This window comes from Coregonus clupeaformis, chromosome 37 (assembly GCF_020615455.1).
Source record: "Coregonus clupeaformis isolate EN_2021a chromosome 37, ASM2061545v1, whole genome shotgun sequence".
Lineage (NCBI taxonomy): Eukaryota > Metazoa > Chordata > Actinopteri > Salmoniformes > Salmonidae > Coregonus > Coregonus clupeaformis.
Window position 1 is genome coordinate 28,103,933 of NC_059228.1, and position 24,766 is coordinate 28,128,698.

At 44.6% G+C, this 24,766-nt stretch overlaps 1 protein-coding gene across 28 annotated transcripts in view; it reads left to right on the plus strand.

The window, feature by feature from the left end:
* LOC121553568 (calcium/calmodulin-dependent protein kinase type II subunit gamma) overlaps positions 1–24,766 on the plus strand; it is a 112,878-nt gene that overhangs the window by 44,475 nt on the left and 43,637 nt on the right. For all 28 annotated transcript variants that reach the window (XM_041866780.2, XM_041866762.2, XM_041866765.2 and 25 more), the window contains exons 3-5: positions 13,948–14,007; positions 22,022–22,076; positions 22,871–22,936. In XM_041866780.2, the coding sequence (XP_041722714.1) occupies positions 13,948–14,007; positions 22,022–22,076; positions 22,871–22,936 (181 nt within the window). The remainder of the gene's footprint in view (positions 1–13,947; positions 14,008–22,021; positions 22,077–22,870; positions 22,937–24,766) is intronic.

Sequence of the window (24,766 nt, forward strand, 5' to 3'; positions counted from 1 at the left end):
TGTCGACATAACCCATCCTTCTTAGGGCTTGAAACAGTGTGTTCTTTCTCTATTGTTGAAACATAATCAGTCTGTAAAAATAGGAAAATATTGATGTACTTTAATTGATGGTTATAATACAGGGTTAATTATTTAGGTTTTCACCTAGAATATGATGGCAGGCAATGTTCACTGTGTCTCTTCTCCATGACCTCTCATCAAAATATCCATCTCATACCAACTTATTTTCCTCAGAAATGCTGATCTCAAAGCCCTTTATAGGTCAAAACATTAAAGTACTGTAAAAACATCTATCTCTAGGGGTGAATCTAAATAGTCTGAAGTAGCTTCCTCGCCTTGTCTCCTTTCCTCTGTCTGCATTGTTGAAGAAAGGAGACGAGGAGCGGAAACCACTGAGCCACTGAGGTGCGCTCCCATTCTTTTACCAAGGAATGATCATGAAACGAAGCAGATGACAAAAGTACACTATTCTGAACTATTGGAATACTTCCAAAGAGGTAACAAGCACAACCCTACCCATAATCCCTCCACTAGGACCCTGGAGGTAAATGGAGCACCTCAATAGGGGGTGGTGGTGTGGAGTCCCCTCCCACGTCCTGTGAGCGCAAACAGGGGGCCTATGACATCGTGGCATGGATGGTCCCGTGTTAGAGATTGATTTTCGAGATGGCCGATAGTGAGGCATAGGGCTGGACGATATGGCCAAAATATCATATCACAATATTTTTCAAATCTTTGATGGTATTTTATGTTTTTGAATAATATAAATTCTAAATATGCTTTATGAGTAGTGCATGACCTTAGAATGTATGTGTTGCCACCCTAAGTGATTTCAATGGGTCTTTCTCCATTCTGATTGTTTTATACCGTTCAATTAAACTTAAACCAAAAATATTTATCTGGATTTTCTGCATTTTCTGCATTTCCTGCATTCGTTTGAGATCATTTCCACACTGCCACGTAAGCCTGCACGATATTGGGAAAGAATTGAGGTGTTATTTTTAACCAAATATAGCAATTGAGATTTGACTTGCGATTTAGGTCAAAACACTTGGGTGAACTGTTGGAAACATGGAAATAGAATGATTATTCTAATTCTATAGTTAGAATATAATAGTGGGCTCTTTGAATAGAGTGTTGTTTGACATGACAACAAATGAAAATGCCAGGGAGGAGTTATTGTGACAGGGTAGGAACCAAAGTGTTAGTCAGTGTTTCCTAGGGGACCCTATAATCTTTGGCTACATTAAATGTTTCCTCTTAGCTACTTCATGTAGCTAACATTTGATTTGATTTGATTTATTAGGATCCCCATTAGCCGACACCAATGGCGACAGCTAGTCTTACTGGCGTTGGACATTCATGCTTCGCCTAATCCTCTTTGGTTTAGAAGATACTGTTGCACAAACAACATGCTGATTTAGGCCTACACCATCACTGGTATCAGGCTGTATTAGCTAGCTACGTTTTCTCTGACTTAGTACATTTATTAGCTAGCTAGCCAGCCAGCTAACTAGTGATTAGCATTAGCGGCTAACATGATTTAGCCACATCTTGCTTAGAAAAGACAAACTTGCTGTTTGTAGATGTAAGAAACACAAACTAATAGTGTAATTATAGAATGCTTGTCGATTTATATTAAGACACAAAGTGGAAACAGCGTCGTGCTGCATTGACCATACAGACTGAACGCAAGTGTCTTGTGGTCGAGCAACAACAAATGCGCTCCTTGAGTGACGGGGCGGGGCTAGGTCTGTGTGGAAAGCGGCATGGAGAGAGAAAGAGAGAGAGTGGAGACAGATGACTCAAGTAGGGGGGTAAATTATAAAAATGAACTTTACACACAGCGTATCACATTTAACAAACCAAACATTCAAATATCGTTACAGAAGTTAAAGTAAAAACCCAAACCGGTCCGTTCATCAATACCGGTATATAGTAAAATACGGCACACTGTTTATTTATCCATCTAGCTCATCTGGGAGGTCTACACAGAGAGACAGAGCGGGATGGATGGAGCGCCCTTCAGTCTACTCCAGTCACTCACTTATGTCTGGAAGAAAGAAAGTGAACCATTCCTGAACAAACTCCTCTTTCTGTTAGGGTTAAAGTTGGCCTCCCTTGGTACTTTAGCCTTGGTAGCTTTAGTGCGTACTTAGAATTCCCACGGGTGCAGTTGAGGTGTCATAATATATGACAAAATAGACAGACACCTATGATTTAAAACTGAACAAGAAGTCCACTTAACATTTACATAATTGATGCGATAGCCCAACGAACGTTTGGGGATTTGCATGCTAAACTGTTTTCAATAGGTTATGTTCAAGAAGAAAGACTGAATGTCTCACACAGGCAAGGCATGGTGCGTACCTGTTTTCACCACCACTATTATACTTTAGACTGAAGAAATGGTTTTGGGTATTTCTTCAAGGGTCAAAGCCCTCAAACTATGTCTCTCCATGAGAATGTGTAGAATCTGAGAGGAGAAAGAGGTTGTCATGTACTGCCGTTCATCCACTGATTTAGCATCAATCAAACAGCTGACCTCTCCTAAGCAGAACATGATGCACAATCAAACTGCAAGTCATTGATTGCACACTAACTGCCTTGCCAATTATTGAATCCACAAGGGCTCGCTCTACATTCAAGATCACGTTTCCCTAAACCCCCACACCCACCATTGTTTTTGGAGTTTTTTTTGTGTGCGTGGCGTTAGTGTGTGGCTGTGTTCGTATTGTCTGTGTGTGTCTGTGTGTTGGTGTATGTTACTGTCTGACCCCACGCATGCTGAGCAGTGTCCCTGGTGCAGTGTCTGGAACAGAAACACACACACACAGAAAATACAAACACACCCACACACTAAACCTACGCACACAAACCCTCTAAAAACAATGGTGGGTGTGGGGGTTTGGGGAAATGTGATCTTGAATGTAGAGCGAGTCCTTGTGGATTCAGCAATCGGCGAGGCAGTTAGTGTGCAATCAATGGTGTGTTTGTATACATTTCTGTGTGTGTGTGTTTCTGTTCCAGCCACTGCACCAGGGACGCTGCTCAGCATGCGTGGGGTCAGACAGTAACATAGACCAACACACACACAGACACACACAGACAATATGAACACAGCCACACACTAACACCACGCACAGACACACACAGTGCATTCGGAAAGTATTCAGACCCCTTGACTTTTTCCAAATTTTGTTACGTTACAGCCCTATTCTAAAATTGATTCAATTGTTATTTTTCCTCATCAATCTACACACAATACCCCATAATGATGAAGCAAACACAGGTTTGTAGACGTGACGCTTGGCATTCAGGCCAAAGATTTCAATCTTGGTTTCATCAGACCAGGGAATCTTGTTTCTCATGGTCTGAGAGTCCTTTAGGTGCCTTTTGGCAAACTCTAAGCGGGCTGTCATGTGCCTTTTACTGAGGAGTGGCTTCCATCTGGCCACTCTACCATAAAAGCCTGATTGGTGGAGTGCTGCAGAGATGGTTGTCCTTCTGGAAGGTTCTCCCATCTCCACAGAGGAACTCTAGAGCTCTATCAGAGTGACCATCGGGTTCTTGGTCACCTCCCTGACCAAGGCCCTTCACCCCCGATTGCTCAGTTTGGCCAGGCGGCCAGCTCTAGGAAGAGTCTTGGTGGTTCCAAACTTCTTCCATTTAAGAATGATGGAGGCAACTGTGTTCTTGGGGACCTTCAATGCTGTAGACATTTTTTGGTACCCTTCCCCAGATCTGTGCCTCGACACAGTCCTGTCTCGGAGCTCTACAGACAATTCCTTCGACCTCATGGCTTTGTTTTTGCTCTGCCATGCATTGTCAACTGTGGGACCTTATATAGACAGGTGTGTGTCTTTCCAAATCATGTCCAATCAATTGAAATTACCACAGGTGGACTCCAATCAAGTTGTAGAAACATCTCAAGGATGATCAATGGAAACAGGATGCACCTGAGCTCAATTTCCAGTCTCATAGCAAAGGGTCTGAATACTTATGTAAATACATTGTTATTATAATTTTTTTACCTCCATTTTCTCCCCAATTTCGATCTTGTCTCATCGCTGCAACTCCCCAACGGGCTCGGGAGGTGAAGGTCGAGTCATTCGTCCTCCGAAACATGACCCGCCAAACCGCGCTTCTTAACACCCGCCGCTTAACTCGGTAGCCAGCCGCACCAATGTGTCGGAGGAAACACTGTTCAACTAACGACCGAGGCCAGCCTGCAAGGAGTCGCTAGAGCGCGATGAGCCAAGTAAAGCCCCCACGGCCTAACCCGGACGACGCTGGGCCAATTGTGCGCCGCCCTATGGGACTCCCGATCACGGCCGGTTGTGATACAGGCTGGGATCGAACCCGGGTCTGTAGTGACGCCTCTAGCACTGCGATACAGTGCCTTAGACCGCTGCACCACTAGGGATGACCCTGTTTTTTGTGTTTAATAAATTTGCAAAAAAATCTAAAAACCTGTTTTCGCTTTGTCATTATGGGGTATTGTGTGTAGATTGATAAATCTTTTTATTTCTTTAATCCATTTTAGAATAAGGCTGTAACGTAACAAAATGTGGAGGAGTCTGAATACTTTCCGAATGCACTGTATATACTTGAATTCTTGGGTTTCTTTAACTCACATTGTAGTTGTTGTGATTTTTTAAATGTATTTTATGAAAAAATATATTATTATTATTATTATCACTGCATTGTTGGGAAAGAGTTCTCAAGGTAAGCATTTTACCATACAGTTTTACACCTGTTGTGTGCTGTGCACGTGGCAAATTAACTTTGAAACTTGAAACACAGTCACACACAGCCATGTTCCAGATTAACTGTCCTACTGGACGTTCCCTGGCCCAGCAGTGAGAGCAGGGTGGGGCTGTACTGGAGGGGCTGTGTGGATATAGTGTCTTCTGTTAATGTGGTTAGGTAATAAAGACATATGTGCGCTGTTGTAAATTATTCCAATGGTATGTCATGTTACACACTGAATGTCACTCACATAATCCACTGTTGAATATGCGCAGTGTGTGTGCTGGCTGTGGGCATGATTTACATTCTGGGAAAGGAATTAAAAGCCCCCACCACAGGACAATGCCACCCTATTTCGACATAATTCTTGTCCTATAGCGTAAATTCTCATTTAGGTTCAATGACGCAGGCCTCTAATACATATTCACGAATTGGGGCTGTGAACGTTGTGGTGATTTCCACATGGAGTAGAGAAATAACAACAAGTAGGGCACTGACAGCTGTCAGTGTAGCTAGCTAGCATGCTAACCTTATCTAGCTAGCTAATGTTATCTGTTGTTGCTACACCGTATTCAAAAGATTTGCCAGCTGGCTAGGCTATGGCTGGTGCTGGAAATGGATTTGTCATAAGCATTTAGGGAAAACTTCACCACAGATGGTTAGGGGAAACCAGTGTCTTTGACATTGCCATCTATTGTTATCTCCAAAGTTTTTCAATAAATTGCAGCCGCGAATCCGCCATAGAAATAGAAAGAATAAGATGAAGCTCCGGTAATATGGATAACTACTTGAACAGTTTGGACTAGAGACGCATTTTTCTACATCGTAATGTACACGGTGCAACCTTTGGTAGGCTGCTGGCAGGCTATTCAGCTGCGCTACAGCTGCGCTACAGCTGCGCTACAGCTGCGCTACAGCTGCGCTACAGCTGCGCTACAGCTGCGCTACAGCAATGCCAAGTCAGCCCGTGCTCATGCCATGGTTCTCACAGCTAGGGGAAGTGAAATGATAGGCTACAATGACTTTGCTCATGATGCATGCCGCAAATGATATGTACCAACACCCTTAGATCATCGTAAACGAAATGAAACACCAATAGAAATTATGTAACTAACAACAGCACAAAATAGATAAACAAGTTCATGGAACTTTCTTTCGCCGGTGCTTTTTCATTATAGGATAGACACTTGTGATTTCTAGCTGCACCAATCAAAGCAGTGGAGCGTGGTCAAAACCATTTTTCTTGGGTTGACGAGGGGAGCGGGGTTCCAAAATGCAATCATATCACACGCAATTCTACCATTTATAAAATTGTCATATATATACAGGTAAAAGTCAGTAAATTAGAATATTTTGAAAAACTTGATTTATTTCAGTAATTGCATTCAAAAGGTGTAACTTGTACATTATATTTATTCATTGCACACAGACTGATGCATTCAAATGTTTATTTCATTTAATTTTGATGATTTGAAGTGGCAACAAATGAAAATCCAAAATTCCGTGTGTCACAAAATTAGAATATTGTGTAAGGGTTACATTTTGAAGACACCTGGTGCCACAAACTAATCAGCTGATTAACTCAAAACACCTGCAAAGGGCTTTAAATGGTCTCTCAGTCCAGTTCTGAAGCCTACACAAACATGGGGAAGACTTCAGATTTGACAGCTGTCCAAAAGGCGACCATCGACACATTGCACAAGGAGGGAAAGACACAAAAGGTTATTGCAGAAGAGGCTGGCTGTTCTCAGAGCTCTGTGTCCAAACACATTAATAGAGAGGCAAAGGGAAGGAAAAACTGTGGTCAGAAAAAGTGTACAAGCGATAGGGATCACCGCGCCCTAGTCAAGATTGTGAAAAAAAACCCATTCAAAAATGTGGGGGAGATTCACAAGGAGTGGACAGCTGCTGGAGTCAGGGCTTCAAGATCCACCACCAAGAGACGCTTGAAAGACATGGGTTTCAACTGCCGCATACCTCGTGTCAAGCCACTGTTGACCAAGAAACAGCGAAAAGCGTCTCACCTGGGCTAAGGAAAAAAAGAGCTGGACTGCTGCTGAGTGGTCTAAAGTCATGTTTTCTGACGAAAGCAAATTTTGCATTTCCTTTGGAAATCGAGGTCCCAGAGTCTGGAGGAAGACAGGAGAGGCACAGGATCCACGTTGCCTGAAGTCTAGTGTAAAGTTTCCACCATCAGTGATGGTTTGGGGTGCCATGTCATCTGCTGGTGTCGGTCCACTCTGTTTCCTGAGATCCAGGGTCAACGCAGCCGTCTACCAGCAAGTTTTAGAGCACTTCATGCTTCCTGCTGCTGACCTGCTCTATGGAGATGGAGATTTCAGGTTCCAACAGGACTTGGCGCCTGCACACAGCGCAAAATCTACCCGTGCCTGGTTTACGGACCATGGTATTTCTGTTCTAAATTGGCCAGCCAACTCCCCTGACCTTAGCCCCATAGAAAATCTGTGGGGTATTGTGAAAAGGAAGATGCAGAATGCCAGACCCAACAACGCAGAAGAGTTGAAGGCCACTATCAGAGCAACCTGGGCTCTCATAACACCTGAGCAGTGCCAGAAACTCATCGACTCCATGCCACGCCGCATTAATGCAGTAATTGAGGCAAAAGGAGCTCCAACCAAGTATTGAGTATTGTACATGCTCATATTTTTCATTTTCATACTTTTCAGTTGGCCAACATTTCTAAAAAATCCCTTTTTTGTATTAGCCTTAAGTAATATTCTAATTTTGTGACACACGGAATTTTTGATTTTCATTTGTTGCCACTTCAAATCATCAAAATTAAATGAAATAAACATTTGAATGCATCAGTCTGTGTGCAATGAATAAATATAATGTACAAGTTACACCTTTTGAATGCAATTACTGAAATAAATCAAGTTTTTCAAAATATTCTAATTTACTGACTTTTACCTGTATATATTTTTTTTTATACAGACTAGATCAAAAATAAGTTTCACTTTACAAATTATCCAATGGATTATGATGATTTTCTGATAAAAGAGTGGAGGTGCAAAAACACAAGTTTGCACTCCCTATTTTAATTTGCTCCATGGCTCAGGCGGCAAAGTGTAGGCTACGGTGAAAAGCTGTTTGGCTCAGCCAATGATTATATATAATTCTATATTATTATATTGTTCCGCTCAGTTGCTACTCGCGAAGAGGAAGAACTTTGCAGGTGTTTCTGATTAATAAATAATGCGATGCTAGTGGCTAGTAACATTTAAATAAAACCCTGCCCTGAAAAGAAACGTAGACTGAAAAGTATTAGCACGTCATATCATAGGGGAAACACAAGACATTGACATGGAATAATATCTGAAGTTACCACTTCGGATTTCCCATTTCAACCCCAAATATACAGTGCATTCGGAAAGTATTCAGACCCCTTCCCTTTTCCACATTTTGTTACGTGACAGCCTTATTCTAAAATTGATTAAATAATTTTTTCCCCTCAATATCCCATAATGACAAAGCAAGAACAGGTTTTTAGAAAAACATCAATACCTAATTTACATAAGTATTCAAACCCTTTGCTATGAGACTGGAAATTGAGCTCAGGTGCATCCTGTTTCCATTGATCATCCTTGAGATGTTTCTACAACTTGATTGGAGTCCACCTGTGGTAATTTCAATTGATTGGACATGATTTGGAAAGACACACACCTGTCTATATAAGGTCCCACAGTTGACAATGCATGGCAGAGCAAAAACAAAGCCATGAGGTCGAAGGAATTGTCTGTAGAGCGCCGAGACAGGATTGTGTAGAGGCACAGATCTGGGGAAGGGTGGAAAATTATTTCTGCAGCATTGAAGTTCCCCAAGAACACAGTGGCCTCCATCATTCTTAAATGGAAGAAGTTTGGAACCACCAAGACTCTTCCTAGAGTTGGCTGCCTGGCCAAACTGAGCAATTGGGGGAGAAGGAGGTGGAAGGTGACCAAGAACCTGATGGTCACTCTGACAGAGCTCTAGAGTTCCTCTGTGGAGATGGGAGAACCTTTCAGAAGGACAACCATCTCTGCAGCACTCCACCAATCAGGCCTTTATGGTAGAGTGGCCAGACAGAAGCCACTCCTCAGTAAAAGGCACATGACAGCCTGCTTGGAGTTTGCCAAAAGGCACCTAAAGGACTCTCAGACCATGAGAAACAAGATTATCTGGTTTGATGAAACCAAGATTGAACTCTTTGTCCTGAATGCCAAGCGTCACGTCTGGAGGAAACCTGGCACCAACTCTACGGTGAAGCATGGTGGTGGCAGCCTCATGCTGTGGGGATGTTTTTCAGTGGCAGAGACTGGGAGACTACTCAGGATCGAGGGAAAGATGAACGGAGCAAAGTACAGAGAGATCCTTGATGAAAACCTGCTCCAGTTTGCTCAGGACCTCAGACTGGGGCGAACGAAGGTTCACCTTCCAACATGACAACAACCCTAAGCACACAGCCAAGACAACGCAGGAGTTGCTTCGGGACAAGTCTCTGAATGTCCTTGAGTGGCCCAGCCAGAGCCCGGACTTGAACCCAATCGAACATCTCTGGAGAGACCGGAAAATAGCTGTGCAGCGACACTCCCCATCCAACCTGACAGAGCTTGAGAGGATCTGCAGAGAAGAATGGGAGAAACTCCCCAAATACAGGTGTGCCAAGCTTGTACCCAAGAAGACTCGGCTGTAATCGCTGCCAAAGGTGTTTCAACAAAGTTCTGAGTAAAGGGTCTGAATACTAATGTAAATGTGATATTTTCAACATTTCTAAAAAACCTGTGGAAAAAGTCAAGGGGTTTGAAAACTTTCCAAATGCACCGTATAATACTTTTACTAAAACTATGTCTTACTTACTTAAATTGTTGTGCAACATCATGGGTAAAGTATGGGCATCGTCTTTCAGCTGAAATATTTTTGAAATTCCACTCTTGTGGGCATTTAACCATCACCACAGTTCCATTTAGAGCCTTTAAAGCCATTATTGTAAACTCAATCAAAACATCCCTCTAAGAACGACTAAAAGCATAGCTCTCTTGCTCTCCCCATCTCTCTTTCTATCTCTCGCTCTCACTTCTCTTTCTCCTTTTCTTTCTTTCTTTCTTTCTTTCTTTCTTTCTTTCTTTCTTTCTTTCTTTCTTTCTTTCTTTCTTTCTTTCTTTCTTTCTTTCTTTCTTTCTTTCTTTCTTTCTTTCTTTCTTTCTTTCTTTCTTTCTTTCTTTCTTTCTTTCTTTCTTTCTTTCTTTCTTTCTTTCTTTCTTTCTTTCTTTCTTTCTTTCTTTTTCTCTTTCAGCCACACACAAACACACAGTAGACGTAATCCTACTTGTGAACTTAAACGTAGTCTGTGTGCCCTGTGCTTCACTCCTATAGCTTTAGTTTCTTTGTCTTTGATCTCATCTGTTGCTTTTGAAAATAATTTCTACACACAGTGAAGGACATTGGATGACTCAACATGAGTGAATGAATGAGAGAGTTCAACATCAGCCTTGTCTTTGATCCATGATCACATTGTATGCTAAGCCACATCTGAAGCAGACTGTAATGGTGAATGCATTGGTAACAGGTTATTTTACAGTGTATGGCTCCCTGTCTGTTTACAATCAAATTCAATCAAATTTATTTTTATAAAGCGCTTTTAACATCAGCAGTTGTCACAAAGTGCTATACAGATACCCAGCCTAAAACCCCAAAGAGCAAGCAATGCAGATTATTATATTCTACTATTATGGCATGGTCATTACATTGTGACAGTAGGTGGTTGGGAACAGCTGGATAGGCTGCTGCTTTGATGCTGCTCCTCTCCTGAATGGTAGAGAGGTGGAAGGCGAGAGAGAGAGCAGAGAAAGAGAGAGAGAGAGAGACCGAGAGGGATCTGAGATGAATATTTAATGCAGGAGCTGCGTTATGTCATTTCTGGGAATTAGGCCTCACTGACTGTCAGAAGGGATTGGAGAGGAGAGGTCAGATGGGGAGAGGGGAAGAGGAGTGGCAGCTGGTTGGATGCATACACACACACACACACACACACATACAAATGTGCATACCGTATCACATATACATGCACATACACACTACAAACATAACAACACATGCACACACCTAGAGGGATAGTGATTGGCTGTAGTTCAGTGGTCCATGGTTGATGGGTTATCTGAGGGGCTCAGGCTGGGTGTGTGTGGGTGTCACGGGTCGAACTGTTGGCAGTCCCGTAATCCTTTTAAAGGTCAGTCTATCTCCCCCTTCTATCTCTCTCTCTCTCTCTCTGTCTCTCTCACTCACTCTCTCTGTCTCTGTCTGTCTCTCTGTCTCTCTTTCCCTCTCTCTGTGAGGCCTCCTAATTCAGCTGGTGGAGTGAGCCATCCAGGACCACCATGATGGAACTCATTTGTTAACACAGTGTTCTCCCTTTGTTAGTGCCGGGCTGGAACAAAAGCATGAACACCCAGTAGCTATCCATCTGTGTTTCTTTATCCACCCTATCGCCTATTTCTCTCACTCAGCATTTTCACTCTTTCTACAGTACTCATTCACTCACTTTCTTATGTTCACTTTCTCTCTCTTTCTGCTCTCCCTTGTCTCTCTCCTCTTCTCTCCTTTTGTTCTGACTCTCAGTGACAGACCCTTCATGCCGCAGTCTACCATTATCTTTTCACAGCAGCCAGCTTGTGTGTGTCCAGAGTGTGTGTGTGTGTCACAGGAATGTGTTTGACAGACAGAGAGAGGTCGTGCGTGTGCACAGCATCCTCAGATAATGTCAGAGCTTAAATGGCCTCAGATCCCAACCTTCAATTTAAAATAAAATCCCCCCTTTTAATCCTGAGCACTGTGGTCTTGTGTTGTAGAATAGATTACCTGGAGGTGTGTGTGTGTGTGTGTGCAAATGTTCCTGGCTGTGTGTATGTTTGAGTATTTGAGAAATGACAAGCCTTTCTGAGGCCAGGTGCTCAAGTGTCGAGAGCTGACTTTTTACTTCTGAAATTCTCCGAACAGGAAAGGTGTGTTTGTGTGAGTGACCGTGGGTGCGTGCGTGCCTGTGTGTGTGTGTGTGTGTGTGTGTGGGTGTACCGGAGTGAGGTTTCCAGCATACTCTCTACTCTGCCCCTGCAACCTCTACTGTAAAATCCCAGTGGCTCTGCCCATCTAATGGCTGCCACGGCTAGCCATGCTCTGTGTATGTAGCCATGTCATATTCCATTGATGAGGTCACATTCTTTCCGTGGGCCAGCTATGTAAAAAGCCAGACAGATGATTCCAGCACCTAGCCAGCCAGTTGGGATGACTGGGAGGCTCCGTTTCCCAAATCCCAAATCCTGGACGGGGGACAGGAGCGTGAGAGTGGGATTAGGGAGGCCAGAGGTCAACTCCATTCTGCCCCGGTGTAGTAACACACACATAACACACACATCTGTCCCCGGGAGCCTAACAGCTGGTGCCAAGGTCTGGCTGAACTTGGCCCACAAGCTCTCTCCTCATCCCACTGTACCATCTCTTTATCTGTCATTCTATCCATCTATCTGTCCATCCAATCTATCCATGTAGGGCTGCAATTGGAGCACTAGGTTTTAATACTGCCCACCCACGCACGTATGGATGTGAACACACACGTGTGCATTTGCATGACATGTGCACGAACACACACACACACACAGCGCCGCCCCTTACTATTAGAGTCATTAACTGGACAGTGATTGTATTAGTCTGAGCCCAGGAGACTCATTTAACTAAGTGCAGTAGGCTTGTGCTGCTGCAAGCATTTTGTGCATAGCTGTGTGTTCTAGTACACAGATCATTTGGCTCATGTATGCCTGGATATGCTGTACAGTATTATGAACTTCCATTTCTCATATTCTTTAATCAAAGGCTGTTTGATGAAGCAGGTCCACTGAGTGTAGTATAGTTTAATATACGCCAGTATAGAACATCAGTTTAATGTAAACCTCCTTTAGGATGGAGCCTGATTTGGAGTGGAGAAATGCTGTTAACTGTTGGGTCTTGTTGCCAAGGTTACCACTGATTAGGCTTTGGCGATATACTGTATATACATACCGTATACCGGGGTATTTTGAAATACCGTAATTGTTATTTTATTTAAAAAATCATAATGGGGGGTGTATTGTGTGTGTGTGGGTTTTCACACTTACTGGTGTTTACATTTACTGTATGTCTGAAGTACATTGAGTAAGTGATCACTTCTCCACCATCCTCTCCATCTCCCCTTCCCCTGTCTCCTCTGCCTTAGCCCTGGTTCCTTGTACTGTAGGAGCTGAGTGGAGGGAGGCGTTGGTTGTGCATGGCTGCTCAGCCTGCTCATAAATATCAGGACCCCACACCGGCCTGGTTAAATGTACACTGAGTGTACAAAACATTAGGAACACCTGCTCTTTCCATGTCATTGACCAGGTGAATCCTTGTGAAAAATATGATCCCTTATTGATGTCACCTGTTAAATCGACTTTAATCAGTGTAGATGAAGGGGAGGAGACAGGTTAAAGGAGGATTTTTAAGCCTTCAGACAATTGGTGTTTGTGTGTGTGCCATTCAGAGGGTGACTGGGCAAGACAAAATATGTAAGTGCCTTCGAACAGGGTATGGTATTAGGTGCCAGGCGCACCGGTTTGAGTGTGTCAAGAACTGCAACGCTGCTGGGCTTTTCACGCTCAACCTTTTCCTGTGTGTATCAAGAATGGTCCACCACCCAAAGAACATCCATCCAACTTGACACAACTGTGGGAAGCATTGGAGTCAACATGGGCCAGCATCCCTGTGGAACGCTTTCAGCACCTTGTAGTCCATGCCCAGACAAATTGAGACTGTTCTGAGGGCAAAAGGGGGTGGGTTGCAACTCAATATTAGTAAGGTGTTCCTAATGTTTGGTATACTCAGTGTATATGGAAGAGAGATGGGGGAGATGGGGGAATAGTAGGTCCGTCCGATTGGTGGTGGGACAGCAGAACGGATGAGACTCCACTGCCTGAATGACTGTATATTTGTATATTTTTTATAGTGCTACTACTGAATGTAAAGAGCCCAGTGAACATAACATACATGATAAATAAGGATGTTCCCACCAGTCCCATTGCCCAATGGTGGTTTGTGGAAAGTGTTTAAAAAAATGGACGGATCCTGCAGGGTATCGACTGAACAACAGAAAAGGTTTCTCTTCTGACTCTTTTCCTTTTACTCTCCCTTCAGATCATCAAAAACTGGAGCGAGAGGCCCGCATCTGTCGCCTGCTCAAACATCCCAACATAGGTGAGTGCCTCCTACTGTACTTACCATAGTAGGCTAAATAAAAGTGTGTCTGTATGACAACCTGAAAAAGAAAAGGAGAGCTGCACACTTTAGGAGCTCAGATGCAATCATTTAATAACCTAATAACCAACGTTTCGAAAGACAATCTGTCTTCAACATCTGTATGACAACCTATAGTTGAAGTCAGAAGTTTACATACAACTTAGCCAAATACATTTAAACTCAGTTTTCACAATTCCTGACATTTAATCCTAGTAAATATTCCCTGTCTTAGGTCAGTTAGGATCACCACTTTATTTTAAGAATGTGACATTTCAGAAAAATTGTAGAGCGAATGATTTATTTCAGCTTTTATTTATTTCATCACATTCCCAGTGGGCCAGAAGTTTACATACACTCAATTAGTATTTGGTAGCATTGCCTTTAAATTGTTTAACTTGGGTCAAACGTTTCGGGTAGCCTTCCACAAGCTTCCCACAATAAGTTGGGTGAATTTTATCCCATTCCTCCTGACAGAGCTGGTGTAACTGAGTCAGGTTTGTAGGCCTCCTTGCTCACACACGCTTTTTCAGTTCTGACCACAAATGTTCTATAGGATTGAGGTCAGGGCTTTGTGATGGCCACTCCAATACCTTGACTTTGTTGTCCTTAAGCCATTTTGGAAGTATGCTTGGGGTCACTTGTCCATTTGGAAGACCCATTTGCGACCAAGCTTTAATTTCCTGACTGATGTCTTGAGATGTTGCTTCAATATATCCACATAATTTTCCTTCGTGATGCCATCTATTTTGTGACGTGCACCAGTCCCTCCTGCAGCAAAGCACCCCCACAGCATGATGCTGCCACCCCCGTGCTTCACGGTTGGGATGGTGTTTTTCGGCTTGCAAGTGGCCCCCTTTTTCCTCCAAACATAACGATGGTCATTATGACCAAACAGTTCTATTTTTGTTTCATCAGACCAGAGGACATTTCTCCAAAAAGTATGATCTTTGTCCCCATGTGCGATTTAAAAAACGTAGTCTGGCTTTTTTATGGCGGTTTTGGAGCAATGGCTTCTTCCTTGATGAGTGGCCTTTCAGGTTATGTCGATATAGGACTCGTTTTACTGTGGAAATAGATACTTTTGTACCTGTTTCCTCCAGCATCTTCACAAGGTCCTTTGCTGTTGTTCTGGGATTGATTTGCACTTCTCGCACCAAAGTACGTTCATCTCTAGGAGACAGAACGCATCTCCTTCCTGAGCGGTATGACGGCTGCGTGGTCCCATGGTGTTTATACTTGCGTACTATTGTTTGTACAGATGAACGTGGTACCTTCAGGCGTTTGGAAATTGCTCGCAAAGATGAACCAGACTTGTGGAGGTCTACAATATTTTTTTCTGAGGTCTTGTCTGATTTCTTTTGATTTTCCCATGATGTCAAGCAAAGAGGCACTGAGTTTGAAGGTAGGCCTTGAAATACATCCACAGGTACACCTCCAATTGAGGTCAGAAGCTTCTAATGCCATGACATCATTTTCTGGAATTTTCCAAATTTTGAAAGGCACAGTCAACTTAGTGTATGTAAACTTCTGACCCACTGGAATTGTGATACAGGGAATTATAAGTGAAATAATCTGTCTGTAAACAATTGTTGGAAATATTACTTGTGTCATGCACAAAGTAGATGTCCTAACCGACTTGCCAAAACTATAGTTTGTTAACAAGAAATTTGTGGAGTGGTTTAAAAACTAGTTTTAATGACTCCAACCTAAGTGTATGTAAACCTCCGACTTCAACTGTACCTGCTGAGCGAGAGCAGTTTGGTGGCAACCAACAATGACAGGACGAAACCGAGGTGACATTGTTGTCAGTCTACTTGGGGAGCAGGCTAACAGGATAGCAGTTATTCATGCTCGGCTGGTTGCCTAGCAACAGGTGAAGTCTCTCGCTGTACATTTGACCGCTGCCAAAAAGTCGTTGGGATGTCCAGTGGAAAAAATTAGATTTGAGTGGTTAAATTCTGCCTATATTTCAGGCATGTTGGTTTGAAGAGCATTGGGGGTGTCTCCAGTGTCAGTGTGTTACATGGTGTCACAGCAGAATTTCATGGAAGAGAGATAGGGTATAGGCAAATGGAGGAAGCCAGCCAAATTAACTTATGCCCACTAGTGTGGGCCATTTGCATGGTCCGACTGGTGTGTGAGAGCCACGGAATTGAGGAGTCAACCCACCACCACATGCAAACTCAGGGAAATGACAGTCGTCACCTCTCCTCACACTGCAAGCCAGCCTCTCCCTCCACTACACTGAATGTGCGACATACGTGCAGGTCAGTGGAGGCTCCTCAGAGGAAGAAGGGGAGGACAATCTTCCTCCATGAATTTCATGAAAATAAAAATAGTGAAACATTAAAAAATTTATCATTTTTAGATAAAACTAAACTAAATATATTCATGTCAACAAATAATTGATTAAAACACACAGTTTTGCAAAGAAGGTCTACAGTAGCCTCAACAGCACTCTGTAGGGTAACACCATGGTGTAGCCGGAGGACAGCTAGCTTCCGTCCTCCTCTGGGTACATAGACTTCAATACAAAACCTAGGAGTCTCATGGTTCTCACCCCCTTCCATAGACTTACAAAGTAGTTATGACAACTTCCGGAGGACGTCCTCCAACTTTGCAGCATGAAATGACATGTTATCCCCCCAATCAAAGGATCAGAGAATTAATCTAGTACTGAAAGCATAACATGCTGTCTAGACCGGGCACCCGCGTGCGTCCGCCATGGAGCGCATAATGATTTTGTACATCCACACCTAACGCGATCCAGACATGTAGGTTGAACTATCAAAATGAACTCTGAACCAACTATATTCATTTGGGGACAGGTCGAAAACACATAACACTCATGGACATTTAGCTAGCTTGCTTGCTGTTGCTAGCTAATTTGTCCTGGGATATAAACATTGGGTTGTTATTTTACCTTAAAAGGTCATTTTTTGTAGAATTTTGACCCATTTTGAGTCACACAAAATCGTGTGTTCTCTACTTCAACATTTAATACACAGATAAAAGGGGAAACTAATAGTTTTTAGTAATCTCTCCTCCTACAGTAGTAAGTAGTAGTAGTAGTGTTCTTCTTCTGTGGACTTTATATGTTAGTTGTGGACCTCAGTTCATCGTTCAATCACCCACAGCTAGCTGGCACTGCAGTGCATAAAATGTGGTGAGTAGTTGACTCATTTCTTCAAAAATTAAGGAGAAGCGAGAGAGACAGAGAGATTCATTTTCATTTTTAGTCATTTAGCAGACGCTCTTATCCAGAGCGACTTACAGTTAGTGAGTGCATACATTATTTTTTATTTTTTCCATACTGGCCCCCCGTGGGAATCGAACCCACAACCCTGGCGTCGCAAACACCATGCTCTACCAACTGAGCTACATCCCTGCCGGCCATTCCCTCCCCTACCCTGGACGACGCTGGGCCAATTGTGCGGCGCCCCATGGGTCTCCCGGTCACGGCCAGCTACAACAGAGCCTGGATTCAAACCAGGATCTCTAGTGGCACAGCTAGCACTGCGATGCAGTGCCTTAGACCACTGCGCCACTCGGGAGAACAGATATTTCACTTACTCACTTTCACTTACTTAGCTAGCAAATGCAGCTAGCTAGTTTAGCATACTCAAACTGAGGGATGCTATGTTAGCTAGCTGGCTATGACTATCCAACACAACACTAGAACTCCAAGTTCCAAGTCAAAGTAAGCTTTGGTTTTACTAATTTATTGCCACCAGGGCCGGCTGTTGTAATTGCTAAACTGCTGACTGACTGTACACTGTACTGCATGATTGTAGCGTGTTTAGTTCTATTAGCTATGTTGACTATGACGTTTCTTTAGCTAATATGGTGACAACGATGTAGGCTGTGTGTAGCGGTTATGATATGGTTTGGCTTGGAAAGGTTTTTTCGCCTGGTCACATTCAGCTGATGTGTTGTGCATTGAAGTCCACAAGCGCAGGGACAAGATGAAAGGAGGAGACAGCGTAAATGTGAGAAGGAATACAACGTGGCTGCTATGAAAGTGAACTGTTTACGTGTGATCAGGGGTGTATTCATTCCGCTGATTCTGTTGAAAAACTTTAGCAAACGGAACGAAACGGGGATAAACATACCTGAATTTGTCCAATGGAAACTCTTGTTTGCAACTGTTGGACTAATCATTACACCCTAGATCAGCTATATGCAGGCAAGAGTGTGCAAGGCGGTATTGAATGTGTCTGTCCCTCTGTCCGTCACCTCACATTTTTCTCTCGACCTGTGTGCACCTACGTTGTAAACTTTTATTCATTAACTAGGTTGTAGCAACCTCATGATGGGTATTGCGAAAATAGGAGTATCATGTAGTAGCCTAAACCTATCGATGTTACATTGAACTGGGTGAATGGAATATGAATGGCAGTCATCCAATATGCTGTAATAGAAATAAGGCCATGCTCATGGAAAAAATTAATTGTCCTCCCTCATCTTAAACGGCACCGACCGCCACTGATGCAGGTGTGTGTTTGTGCAAGCGTGTGCAATGTTTGTGTGTGCGTACATGCGTATGTCTGTGTGTATGTGAGATATGTATGACAGGAATGTATATTGGGGAGATTGGTGTTGGTGGTGAGCTGTGTGGCTGAAGACAGTGGCACTGTGTGTGTGTGTGTGTTTGTGTCTGTGTGTGTGTGTGTGCAGGTGGGTGAGAGCAGGTGGGTGGGATCAGGCAGCAGCAAGCAGGCCAGGGAGACAACATGTAATTACACTTTCAAAGCCACAGAGAGAAGGGGGAGGTAGATAGGGAGGGAGGACCGGATAAAGCGAGGGAGGAGAGGACGAGAGAAGAGTTCATAGCACAGCATGAATGCCTCTTCTCCTACTGCCTGACTATATTAATGCGCTTCTTCAAACTACAAGCACCTACTTCCTTTTTCTTCCTTCCTTCTGCATTTTTACTTTTTCTTTCACTTGCTTCTCGTTTCTGCATTCTTCTCTCTTCGCAATTGCTTTTTCATTCTCTCATCCTCCTCTTTCTGCTCTCTCTCTTTCTCTCTCTCTTTCTTCTCTGTTCTCCAGCGGCATCTCATTCTGGTCCACCCGCCCTCCCCATCTGTCTCTCACCTCACCTCTCCCCTTCTTTCTCTTTCTATCACTTTCACTGTTTCCCTGCTCTCTCTCTCTCTCTCTCTCTCTCTCTCTCTCTCTCTCTCTCTCTCTCTCTCTCCCTGTCCCAGATTGTTCTCAGTCCCCTAAAGCACACTCCTTCTCTCTCCCTCCCCTCACCTCTCTGTCAAAGGGACAGCTTGTCATGTTTTCTGCTTGGACTGCAGATAAACTCCTAACAAAGGGAGCAATTGAGAGAGAAAGGAGAGAGAGGGGAGGGAGGGAGGAATGGAGCGCACTGCCGCTGGCAGGGCAGGCTAATTCATTCCAACACACACACACGCACACGCACTGACTCTCTGCCCCCTTTTTGCTCTCTTTCTGTGCTCCTAAACACACATGTGACAGACATTGCAGGCCTGTACACACATGATTCACACACACCACGTACTGTTGGCCTTCACATCCTGTCAAACATAACTATACACACACTCTCTCACGCATATAGTACAGGAACACACTTATGCATGCACACATTGACTCACAAACACACATCCTGTATGGTTGCTCACCATCGTGTGCCATGAGCGATTTTAGACGATGTGTTGAGGGACATATCACTAAGCCCCAATGCTTTGAGTGGCGTTAGCATTGGAAGTCTGTGTGTTCCCAGTGCAAATCCTGGTATTCCATGATGAGCACAGAAGCTCAGTGGGAACATCTACATCATTCTCTAATAAACCCCCCAGCTCACCATTGGGGTGGGGACCCCTTTGTTCCCACAGAGGCATGCCAGGCATGGGTGTGTTTGTGTCATTGGGATGGGGGGTCGTTGGGATGGGGGATGGCTGAACCAGCTGAATGTTCTGAGCTCATTGCGCCATATATCACTGAGGTGACACATGCACATGCACTACCGGTCAAAAGTTTTAGAACACCTACTCATTCAAGGGTTTTTCTTTTTTTAAACTATTTTCTACATTGTAGAATAATAGTGAAGACACCAAAACTATGAAATAACACATATGGAATCATGTAGTAACCAAAAAAGTGTTAAACAAATCAAAATATATTTTATATTTGAGATTTTTCAAACAGCCACCTTGATGACAGCTTTGCACACTCTTGGCATTCTCTCAACCAGCTTCACCTGGAATGCTTTTCCAACAGTCTTGAAGGAGTTTCCACATATGCTGAGCACTTGTTGGCTGCTTTTCCTTCACTCTGCGGTCCAACTCAACCCAAACCATCTCAATTTGGTTGAGGTCAGGGGATTGTGGAGGCCAGGTCATCTGATGCAGCACCCCATCACTCTATCACTAACACAGCCTGGAGGTGTGTTGGGTCATTGTCCTATTGAAAAACAAATGATAAGCCCAAATCAGATGGGATGGCGTATCACTGCAGAATGCTGTGGTAGCCATGCTGGTTAAGTGTGCCTTGAATTCTAAATAAATCACAGACAGTGTCACCAGCAAAGCACCCCCACACCATAACACCTCCTCCTCCATGCTTTTCGGTGGGAAATACACATGCGGAGATCATCCGTTCACCCACACCGCGTCTCACAAAGACACAGTGGTTGGAACCAAAAATCTCAAATTTGGACTCCAGACCAAAGGACAAATTTCCACCGGTGCAATGTCCATTGCTCGTGTTTCTTTTCCCAAGTAAGTCTCTTCTTCTTATTGGTGTCCTTTAGTAGTGGTTACTTTGCAGCAATTCGACCATGAAGACCTGATTCACACAGTCTCCTCTGAAGATTTGATGTTGAGATGTGTCTGTTACTTGAACTCTGTGAAGCATTTATTTGGGCTGCAATTTATGAGGCTGGTAACTCTAATGAACTTATCCTCTGCAGCAGAGGTAACTCTGGGTCTTCCATTCCTGTGACGGTCCTCATGAGAGCCAGTTTCATCATAGCGCTTGATGTTTTTTGCGACTGTGCTTGAAGAAACGTTCAAAGTAATGATGGACTGTCATTTCTCTTTGCTTATTTGAGCTGTTCTTGCCATAATATGGACTTGGTCTTTTACCAAATAGGACTATCTTCTGTATACCACCCCCTACCTTGTCACAACACAACTGATTGGCTCAAACGCATTAAAAAGGAAAGAAATTCCACAAATTAACTTTGAAGAAGGCACACCTGTTAATTGAAATGCATTCCAGGTGACTACCTCATGAAGCTGGTTGAGAGAATGCCAAGAGTGTGCAAAGCTGTCATCAAGGCAAAGGGTGGCTATTTGAAGAATCTCAAATATAAAATAGATTTTGATTTGTTTAACACTTTTTTGGTTACTACATGATTCCATATGTGTTATTTCAAAGTTTTGATGTCTTCACTATTATTCTACAATGTAGAAAATAGTAAAAATAAAGAAAAACCCTTGAATGAGTAGGTGTTCTAAAACTTTTGACCGGTAGTGTACACTCCCATGCAATCACACATACAGTATATTCAAACTTGATCTCTTACGCCACACATGCCACATTCTAACACATAGTGTGTAGTATACTGGCTACTGAAGACAGTGAACAGACATGCTATAGGACTTAAGTGGCAGTGCAATACTACTCACACTGACACCTGCTCATGTCACCTGAATGAAACGGCTTAACCTCCTACCTAGAAAAAACTTCACTTCCACAGCCAGAGGCAACAGGGGATTGAACAAGTATGTGTTTGCCCACGCAAATATCTTGCTTTCTAGGAACTCTAGGTCACATTTTTACACAAACAAGCTCACTGTCCTAAGTGCGTCCCTGGGGCTCAGTGGGAAAGCAGAGGAGTAATTGACGAGGCGAGAGATAAGGAGATAAGAGTTGACTGTTATTTAACTCTCTCTGTTTCCCTGTCTGTCTGTGTGTCTGTCTGTCTGTCCCACAGTACGACTACACGAAAGTATCTCAGAGGAAGGCTTCCATTACCTCGTCTTTGACCTGTGAGTATACTGATACCGTTCAGCCGGTCCCACTGCTCTCTCTGGCACATAAACTCTCACAACTCTCATACTTAATGGTGCTTACTGCTTAGAGAATACAATGTGGCTTTGATTCCTACGGAGGCCACATGTAATGACTATATGTACTAATTATAAGTCTGCTAACTGACCATATTATTATCATTAATACATCCAATACCAAAAAACCATCAGAAATGTTTATTTCTTTAGTTATAGTAATACCTACTTTGTTGTTGTACTCCAGAGGCTGTGATGGTGTCTATGGTTATCAGCAGTGGTGTAGACCAGTGTTTCCCAACTCCAGTCCCTGAGTACCCCCAACGGCACACATTTATGTTGTAGCCCCAGACAAACTCGAGGCCTGGAGTTGGGAAACACTGGTGTAGACTGAGAGTTTTATGTAGAACATAGTCTAGTGGGTCTGTTCTGACAGGAGGAGAGGATAGGGTGACATGTCACCACTCAGATAGCACTGTGTCCCCACAGGGCACTCAGGGGAGGGGAGAGGAGGGAACATATCTATGGGTTACACCCTAGCCCCAATTGTTGGCAACATCCTTCCTCAACCAAAACACTTACTTAATTGTCTTAGACTAAGTTGTCTTTTGAATAAATCATGATTTTATGTGTGTGTGTGTGTGTGTGTGTGTGTGTGTGTGTGCTCTCTCTGGGCTGTGTTTCCTGGTGTCTCTGGTAGACTGGGTGTGTGCCATCATATGTGCTTCCAGACTGGTGTCCATGTGTTGACTAAGCTGTTGTTTCCCTCCTCCCAGTGTCACCGGTGGAGAGCTGTTTGAAGACATTGTTGCCAGAGAGTATTACAGTGAGGCTGATGCCAGGTGGGAACATACACACTCCCGTGCACATATGCACACACACACACACATTATGCAAACACACTCTCCTATATGCACACATATATAGTACAGTACACACTGTCATCCTACATCCATATTGAGAACACACAACACTGCAACTGTTGCCCCCAACCTACCTTTGTTTGGGCCTCATTGAAACCCAGCTGTGTCTGTACCATGTATCTTTGGAAACCTTTGTACATATGAACATAGTAAGGGCAAATACATCCTCTTCTTCGCCACATGGACATTGTGTGTAACTATACAGCACCACACTCATGCTTTCCTCCCTAGGGTGAGTATTGTCCTGGCAAGGTGTTTGTGTGCCGTGTGGGAGAGAGTGAAACTTGGTGTGGGCCAGGGGTGTATGGCTGTCAGAGGGGACAGGAAGCTGCAGGCAGCATGTGGACAATATGGAGGCTCTGGCCCAGAGGCCTGCTGTCACGCCCTGACCCTGGGGACTCTTATTTGTTGAGTCAGGGTGTGTATTTTCTATGTGGTCTAGATCTATGTTGGCCGGTGTGGTTCCCAATCAGAGGCAGCTGTCGCTCATTGTCTCTGATTGGGGACCATACTTAGGCAGCCTTTTGGCACTAGTGGGTTGTGGGATCTTGTTCCGTGTGAGGTTTGTTGTGTGTACCTTAGGACGTCACGTATCGTTGGTTTATTGTTTTGTCGTTGTGTTTATTCGTTAAATAAACATGTTTGCATATCACGCTGCGCCTTGGTCCGTCCCGTCTATGAACGAACGTGACAGAAGATCCCACCAGACCTGGACCAAGCAGTGTGCCGAGGAGGAGCAGAGAGGATGGACTTGGCAGGAGATGAGAGAGGATCTGGCATGAAAGATGGAGGCCCTGATCAGGGTGGAGAGGCAACCCCAAGAAAATGTTGGGGGGCACACGGTGTGGATGACGAGGCAGCAGGAGGCCGCGACAGGGCGGATCTGCTGGTTAGGAGAGGAGGCCACCAGGTTACGGGGGCTATTGGTTCAGAGGAAGCAGAAGGAAGGTGTAGAGGCACGGCGAGAGGAGCTGGTTAGGCAGCAGAAGGAGCGGGGGTTAATAAAGGAACCCAGTCCCGCTCCTCGCACCAAGCAAGTGGTGCGTGTCGCCAGTCCGGTCCGGCCCGTTCCTGCTCCCCGCACTAAGCCAGTGGTGCGTGTTCCCAGTACGGCCCGACCCGTTCCTGCTCCTCGCACCAAGCCAGTGGTGCGCGTTGCCAGCCCGGCCCGTTCCTGCTCCTCGCACCAAGCCAGTGGTGGGCGTCGCCAGCCTGGCCCGGCCGGTTCCTGCTCCTCGCACCAAGCCAGTGGTGCGCGTCGCCAGCCCGGCCCGGCCTGTTCCTGCTCCTCGCACCAAACCAGTGGTGCGCGTCGCCAGTCCGGTCCGGCCCGTGCCTGCTCCTCGCACCAGACCAGTGGTGCGTTTGTCCGGCATGGCCCGTGCCCGGTCCACCGGTGCCTGATCCGGCACCGGTCAGCTGCTCCACTCCGGAGCCAGAGCAGTCCGCTCCACCGTTGCCTGATCTAGTTCCGGTCAGCTGTTCCACTCCGGAGCCAGAGCAGTCCGCTCCACCGGTGCCTGATCCAGTTCTGGTCAGCTGTTCCACTCCGGAGCCAGAGCAGTCCGCTCCGCCGGTGCCTGATCCAGCTCCGGTCGGCTGCGCCACTCCGGAGCCAGAGCAGTCCGCTCCACCGGGGTAGTCCTGCTCCGGTCAGCGGCTCCACTCCGGAGCCAGAGCAGTCCGCTCCACCGGGGTCCAGTCCTGCTCCGGTCAGCGGCTCCAATCCGGAGCCAGAGCAGTCCGCTC